Source organism: Perna viridis, chromosome 2 (assembly GCF_037379345.1).
Source record: "Perna viridis isolate PV_CMFRI_1.1 ecotype Kerala chromosome 2, ASM3737934v1, whole genome shotgun sequence".
NCBI lineage: Eukaryota > Metazoa > Mollusca > Bivalvia > Mytilida > Mytilidae > Perna > Perna viridis.
The window spans coordinates 64,747,603-64,756,030 of NC_142446.1; the positions used below are offsets into that span (position 1 = coordinate 64,747,603).

The 8,428-nt window shown below is 30.4% G+C and overlaps 1 protein-coding gene across 1 annotated transcript; it reads left to right on the forward strand.

Moving 5' to 3' along the window:
• The first annotated feature begins 4,185 nt into the window (after positions 1-4,185).
• On the forward strand, positions 4,186-6,694 carry LOC148626481 (C-type lectin mosGCTL-1-like). Its single transcript, XM_088571234.1, has 4 exons — positions 4,186-4,567; positions 5,147-5,199; positions 5,594-5,684; positions 5,867-6,694. The coding sequence occupies exons 1-4, from the start codon at positions 4,261-4,263 to the stop codon at positions 6,103-6,105; spliced, it is 690 nt and encodes a 229-aa protein (XP_088427360.1). The 5' UTR covers positions 4,186-4,260; the 3' UTR covers positions 6,106-6,694.
• Positions 6,695-8,428: the final 1,734 nt, after the last annotated feature.

An 8,428-nucleotide genomic window follows, 5' to 3' on the forward strand; every position in this document is an offset into this window, starting at 1 on the left:
AAGTTTTATCATAGTCGTGTCAAATGTAAAAAATCAAAGGATTTCCGTATCAACTATATTACATTTTTTTAAATTCCGGCAGTCTGAATTCATTATTACACTGAATAAAAATTAGAATCATAACAAATATTTCGTATAAATTTTGAGCATAGTGGCCTAAATTTTATTCACATTTTAACCTACCCGTTTCGCGAAACACGAAACAAAGCGTCCCTTTGTACGAATTAATGGTTCATGGAGAAAGAAAATACTCCGAAGAAATATAATGCGATTCCCTATTTGGTGGCTTTATTTCTTTTTTTTAAACCTAACAAAGCGTCAAAACCTACGTTAAGACCAGAAAAGTTAAAATTATAATTAATAACGATAGTTTTAAAGAACAGATGGAAAAATACAAATATAAAATTACCATCAGATTTCTTTCAAAGCAGCTTTCTTCAAAGTGATCTTCGCAGACTAATTTGACTCTGCTGTATACGTATGTTGCAGCTGCAACAATGGCTTACATAGTGAAAACTTCTTCCTTGGGTCATTGATGATAAAAAGACTTTTATCAGAGCCACTGACCGTGAAACAAGCGGCTACCTTGCACCCATATTGTAATTGACTTAATCGGTGTATAATGGGTCATTTCGATTTTTGTCTTATTAGACTTATGATTACAACGCCCAAGATCGAATACAACGCCACCTGTGACCAGTCACGTGACCTCCGTAAAGATTCTGATATTTTTAGACTTATAGTTGTAGACTTATTATAAATATTTGAGATGTACGAGTTGGTTTTTATTGGTCAATTTAGTGTTATAAATGCACATGCAAAAAACTCGCGAACGTACACTTTAACACATATTTGTCTATAATAACCTTGTGCCCAATGAGTGTATTCATTAGGGTTATTAAGGAAGGACTGACATCTCACAGCAACAAATAAACATATCTGCACATTACATACCGTACAAATGTATGTATGACATGACAATACCAATACCCGTAAATAATTCATTTCAAGAAACAAAAATATTGATAAAAATATTTATAAGAAACTGGATACTTTCTTGATAAAAACAAGTTTAGTAATATAATTTAACAGTATTTTGCAGTTAAATAAAAAAAATCATTTCTGTAGATAAATGCATGACCGTTTAATGTATATTAGTAATTTAAAGCGAAAGTAAATTTGCATTTATATAGCAAATTTAATATGCATTAATCTACATTCAAACATTTAAATTTAAGTTTTTTTGTTATTAATTTTTGCCATAAATGACACATTAATTTGAAAATAAATTTAAAGAAAACATGAAAAAGCATGAGATTAAATGACAAAATTGTCTTTACGAAAGATAAAAATAAATCTTCGTAAATTATACTTTAAATTTTAAACTAGAAATTTAATATTTAATTGAAATGTCTAAACGTATCATTTCATGCATTATGAAACTGAATTGAAGATCAAAATAACAGTATTTGTCATATATGTTTTTATTTTACATAGTGAAAAAGCTTACTGTTTGGAAAAAAGTAGTAAATTCTAGGTATATGGTACAAAGGGATGTACAAGCGAAAGTTATTGCAGATATATTTGCAAGCAATCTATCTGCTATAGTTTGTACCGGTGTTTGTCGCTAATAAAGTGGTTGCACAACCGTTAATTACCTTTCAATGAAAAGGCAGTGTCATGTTCTATACAAGGCATACTTCCTTATCGAAAATGGAATTTGTTAGAGTTTTATCACAAACAACCACATAAGATGTGCTCTATTTTATTATTTTTTTACATGCACACTGGCCAGATTAAAGTATAAATACTATCTAAATTTGCAGTTTTATTTTTGAATACAGTTTCTATCAGGCCTACTGGAGGATTTCATTAGAATAAAATATGGGTTTAAAAAATGCATGAATCACTAATCATAGGCTTTGCCTGGTTTTTAGGAAGAGCTGTCCTTTAGTATTCATAGCACGATATCCTACAGGTTTGAATACGATCCAAACGTATCTGAAGTGATTGTGTGAAAAGATTTTTTATATCTATTTGTTTTAAATACTTTGTACTTTGAACGGTGAGAAAAATACTATCTGAATAGTAATTATTGTCATAAAAAATTAAAGAAAAAGAAAAAAAGCAAAACAAAACAAAAACAAAAACAAAACAAAAAACAAAAAACAAATAATTCCATATCTCAACATTGATCAAATAATTCAAGAATTATTTTCCAGTCGAACTCATTCATACAAATGCTAAAGGCTGCACACAAAAAAAGGAAATTTGTACGTAAAAACATACTTCTATTTTTATCATATCACTTAGACGCCATTGCAATCTACTGCAGATTTATCGAGATATCTGAATCACTTTTCATTTTACATTTTATCAATATTTTAGAACTATGTACAGTGAATGTAATTCGATCAAATAAATAAATAGAAAAATAGAAATATTTTAATATTGATTTCAAAACAAACCGTATTATTTGTTATTCTGTAGGTGCTAGTTCGCAAGTACAAAATTTCATACATATAATTTGTAATTTACATTAGCAATATGATTCTAGGATTCGTGGATTTGAAATATAAAAATGATTCTGAACATGAATTTTTTTTCTCATTATAGATCCTGTATCAGTGTGAATTGAAGGATCAGATCATGAAAGTAAAGGTACTGGTGATACGCTTGTCATTTCAGTGACCAGGATTTTAATTTCTGAGGGGACCGAATCAGCCTAATAACTATCTAGACAAACATCGCTGCTTGGCAATTTATAATTGGGTGGCTCAAGAAGGATTTGCTTGGGAAGACGACATATGCTTCACATTCATATGTGAAATATTTATTGCATGCATAAGACGTTAACAGTATTTTTATACTTTATCTTACTCTATAATATTTCAAGATGAAGTAATATGTCATTAGTATTTATTGTGATAGTTTTTAAGGACCCTTCTGTTTTTATATTTGACACCATTATATTTTGTAAATAAATTAAATAAATTAAAACATACTATGCATTATAATAGTAGAAAATCAACATTGTCATGTAAAACATATGTTACATAAAAACCAATAAGATTTCCATTCTGTGCTTGTTTATGCCAATTCAACTAGTACATTTATTGAAATATGGATCACGTGAAATGCCAAAGAGAGATCTACAATGTTTTGTTGCCATAAAATGGCGATGAAATACAAATGTAAATGATTTGATTAATCAAAGCTATCCATTTTTGTTCTAAACTGAAAATGGTATGATTATATATAATAGTATTTAAAATTAATAGAAACTTAAAGGTGTGGCTATATATAACATGCCTTACGTCATATCAGTCATGTATTGGTTAACCTCATGCAAAGGAAATTTACATTTCAAATAAGTTCAATAAGTCCAGATTTTTGTTAATTACGGTCAATGCATAATGCATTATCTGCGATTCTATGTATATAATTATTAAAAAAAAAATGATTTTCTTCGTGAATCGGTGTCCCGGTGAGGAAATTTGTTATGAAATAAAAACTTTCATCTAGTAAGTTAATACAATTTATTTTAATAATTATTAACATATATTGACGTCCGTTTTATTTCGCCCAAACTACTCAATCTTCGTAGTTATCCTACAAATATTTGAAGAAGATATGTCTTATGCTACTATTTCCAAATTGTACACTGCTAGACTAAAAAACTAAACACCAGCAGTATTTGTCAAGCTCATTACTTTGTTCAAAACATTTGTCTCCCAAAAAGTTGGATTTCGTTACGGAACTATTGTCTGTAATTCTGCATTTGATAGGATTAAAAATCCAGACTTTTATTTAAGTACGATTTGCTATTAAACGTTTGTTTTTATGCATGAACTTATTTTTTTCATGTTTATTTTTTGTGTGTCTAATTTTCTTGTCTAGTTTAAATTCGTTGGATTTTTTTTTCTTTTTGAAGTACCGTTCAAATCCTTTTATTTCGCTTTAAATGTGCGTAACTATGAATGTTAACTTTTAACAATAAACACAAGAAATAATAGGATAAAAGTTGAAGAGAAGAAAGAACATTTTTGTAAAATGTATTGTTACGGTTTTAACATCGAGTTGTTTGTAAAACTTGTAATCAATCATACATTTTAACAAATCAATTTTTTATACTGTAAAATCAAAACATGATGTTTTGCAAAGTGGAAGGCCTTATTGGCTAGGAGTCGAATCATTATGAGGAAATAAAAGAAGCTATAAATGCAACCTGAATAGACATTTCAATTTAGAATTCTACCTATGAAAATGAATAACACAATTTCACGATTTCTGACAATGTTATTGTTCCTTCAAGATTATATCGTTAGCAGTATGGGAAATACTATCCAAACTACATACGTTGTTACAAAAAATAAACGGGCTTCAACTATACCTGATAAAGTTGTTTACACAGTATCCACAATAGCATGTGCAGGAGCTTGTCGATTATCAGAAGGCTGCAAGACTGCAAACTTTCTTACAACAGATGGAAAATGTTACCTTTTTAACAAGTTATGCGTTTTTACAATTGACGCAACTGAATGGAGTATTTTGACATTAAAGCCACGTAAGTTTTGGTCAAATAATAACATACGAAGATCGGAGAAATTATATCGTTTTCTATATGACAAAGTTTAAACTTTAGCAATTCAATATTTCTTTTTAAAAGTGGGAAAACATATAGGCAAAAATATTCAACCCACATACAATTGTACACATATCACATGATCAAAATTTCAGGATTCAAGGAAAGAAAATCATGATCATTATGACGCTAAAATGTTGAAATTTAATTTAGGGTAACAGATTTGGGTTTTAGAAATTCAAACTTCAAGGGATCTCACAAGAAGGAGTTATCAAGGGAACCAACGGAAATCGAAAGAATGTAGTCCAGGGACAAATACCAGATATGGAAAGCAGACAAAGAACATAAAATAACCAAAATAATACATACAAAGTAACAAGAGTAAATCAGCAAATGAAAACTTGAAATATGCGTTACATAATTTTGCATTTCAAGCATTATTAAATCAAATTATCTTTGTTTCACCTACATGTTAACCCTCTAAACTGCCTTGAAAAGTATTATAAATATATATTAGAACTATAATATTATATCATTTATATGAATGTACATTTGTTAAAGCTGAGAAGGAATTTTTGTACATTCCTGAGAAAAAGATATGGAATGAAGCAAAGGTAGGGAGATAAAATTTGTAATTCGTTTGTTGTTTGTCAAATAACAGTCGCTTCCACCAAACAAAAAGTTATTTTAGTATAAGATTTTTTTTTGTCTTTTGAAATACCAAAAGCGTTTCATGATTAGGTGATTTATACTGGTATAACTCAAGATCCAACTAGAATTCATTAACATTTGATCAATCAAGTTTGTTTGAGTCATTCATATTTAAACTTGTTTGATTTGACATAAGAGAGGCACTACCTTTATTTCAAATAAAATATGTTTAAGATTAAACGTTAACGTTTAAACGTTGTGTCGAATTGAAAAAAAAGTGTTATCTTGTGTTTCTCATGTGACAATAGAGATTGTCGAGCATGTTAAACCTGTGTACATGTATCTTTTTTTTTCTAGGAATATTGTGAGTCGATTAATGGACAATTGGCAAAAATACTTACATCCGCAGACAACAATGAGGTTATACATACTGTCACACCTATTCCAGGTATGTATTACAAAACATCACAGACAATTAAAGAAAATTACATTATAAATTTGATGTTCTCATCTGGCATCAGCTATTTTTGAATGTTATATTTCATTGATTTATAAACCGATTTATTTGACATTAGTTCAGGAACAGTTTTCTGAATTGTTACATTACCAAATACCACCTGGATATTTTAGATCCTGCATCAGTTTGGATCGGGGGATCCGACATTGGAAGTGAAGGTAACTGGTACTGGACAGACTGGTGCTTTTTCAATGATCAAGACTTTCATTTCTGGGGACCAGACCAACCGAACAACTATAACAACAACCAGAACTGCCTTGCAATTTATAAATGGCCTGAGGGATTCGCATGGGATGATGACGATTGTGATTTGTACCAACATACCTTCATATGTGAAAGATTTATATCATGAAATATTACAAAAGGTTTAAATCTTATCTCGGAGACATTCTTGACTGCATATACAATTTTACCACAAGTGTTTTTCATTATCACTATAATTCATTTATTCAACAATAATAACCTGCAGTCAGGTTTATCTAAAACGCTTTTTCCATATCTGATATCCATACCATGATTACATTTTTGTGAATTGAACATTATCTTCTTCTGGAATCAAAATGTAAAATAACATTGGCCACAGCCAGTTTTCCCGAATTATTGAAAATTTGGATCTGCCAAGAGTTTTCTTTTCCTTTATATCAAATATATTTAACAAAGCAAGAAAATGAGTAGTTTTCGTCTGATCGTATGAATTGCCTTAATCTTCTACTGAATCAGGACAAAATGAATTTTCTAAAATACATGTAAGAACTTTTTGCAGAATTGAGAAAATAAAACACATACTATCAATTTATTACCTACATCAATTAAAATTATATCATTTATGTAACAGAGAGTTACAATACCAACGACCGTATACAAATTAAGACAGCAATAAAAATATAATTTAATAGTGAGGGTAACGTGTTAAATGAAAATATTTATTTTCTATGCTAATTCAGGTGTATTAATGAAAACTATTGTATTTTGTGACGTTTTTCAGATGAATCTAGGACTTAAAAGAGTTAAAAAATAATAAATTATTTATTACTAAATAAACACTTTTCTGCTTCGAATGTCGATATAAAAACAGTGTCTCTACAATACGTTTCGCAGAATAATTTAGCATAAAATGTTTAAACATTTAAACAAACATGAATATTGGCACAATTCCACAGAAGTATCAATAGTGGGACAATCAAGGAACATAACAATGCAATTACACAGGGGAGTTACAACAAAAACAGAAGACGACTTACATGCATAATGTAGAGATCATTATAAAACATAGTTACATATGAAGAAAACCAAGATAAGGAATCCAGTTATTACCACTATCCTAAAGAGGAATCATCAGATTGTTACATCGATATCCTTAACTAAATATCTTTAAAAAAAAACAAACAAACAAAGAATTAATTGTAGGATAATTAAAATCCTATAGCATAGTCTGAAAGTAAAAACTGGAAGCAAGGACGATCTGCGAATACAATATGGTAAATCCAATAAGACGTCACACACACACAAGCAAGAAACAAAATAAAGCACTAGAAATATGAACACCAGCAACAAATATATATAGAGTAATCAAGGGAACAAAGGTTATAGCGGTCATCCAAAGAATGTAATCCAGGGACAAAGACCAGACATGGAAAGCAGACATGCACAACAAAGAACATGAAGTAACTAAACTCATACATACAAAGTAACAAAAGCAAATGAGCAACTCGGACTCCACTAAAACCTAGGAGCATGGACCAGGTGCACTGGTAGGGTAAGCGTCCTCTGCTTTTCTAGAAACACCCGCCGAGTTGCTCATAAAAAGTCAAGTCCGGGGTAGACAAACGAGGAAAGGAAAACCATGACCCGTTGAAGAAATCAGTTTTCATGGTGCAGATGGATACATCATAACGATCCACGAGTTCATGATGACGACCATAAAACTTCTGTAGTGATGATTTCAATCTTGTAGCAACCCATAACCCTGTTCCAGAATCCTATTTGTTAGAATTCTAGCTCGATAAAAAAAGTCTGCGTAGTTTCGGCAAGCTTTGGCATAACGTACGAGTTGTGAAATGAACAGCCCATACGCAGATGCTGAAAGGATGTTGCCACAGATGAAAGTAAGGGACATTAAAACATATGAACACTGAAAAGATAATCTTGAAATTGATATCATACAGCGATAAGTCATGCAAAAATCAAGTGCTCAAGCGTAAGTAACTTATGCTAAGATTTAGATAGTTACGAAATAATTCTCTCTCATTTCATGGTTTTCGACTAAATAGTGCGATGACAAATATACTGAGGTAATTCATAATAACTGCCCCTTGTAGCTACACAACTTCAGCTAGAACACTTTATCACCACTGGTAAAGTTAACATGCAAAGAAAGATGGAGAATAAGCCCGGTGAAAAACCTAAATTTAACTCATCATTTCATTTGAAGCGCCTGGACCAAATCAGGACCATTACTGTACCAGCTGCTCTGGTAAAAATCATTTCATTTTGAAATATCAGAAAATTGTATATAAATTGTAGCAATGAAAAATTGTTATTTGTCTTCAAATGGTTTTCTAACATACCACAAATGCAACTGGTAAGACATTTTTATTTTTGATGCCAGTGTAAGATTCGTTTAATTAAACAACAACAACGCAATATTGCATTTCAAATCAAGATATTCGTTTACA

Excerpts from the sequence above, each read along its gene's own strand:
- LOC148626481 (XM_088571234.1), top strand. The coding sequence starts at position 4,261 with ATGAAAATGAATAACACAATTTCACGATTTCTGACAATGTTATTGTTC. Across the intron at positions 4,568-5,146 it reads TATTTTGACATTAAAGCCAC|CTGAGAAGGAATTTTTGTAC; the intron begins GTAAGTTTTGGT and ends CATTTGTTAAAG. Across the intron at positions 5,685-5,866 it reads TACTGTCACACCTATTCCAG|ATCCTGCATCAGTTTGGATC; the intron begins GTATGTATTACA and ends TGGATATTTTAG.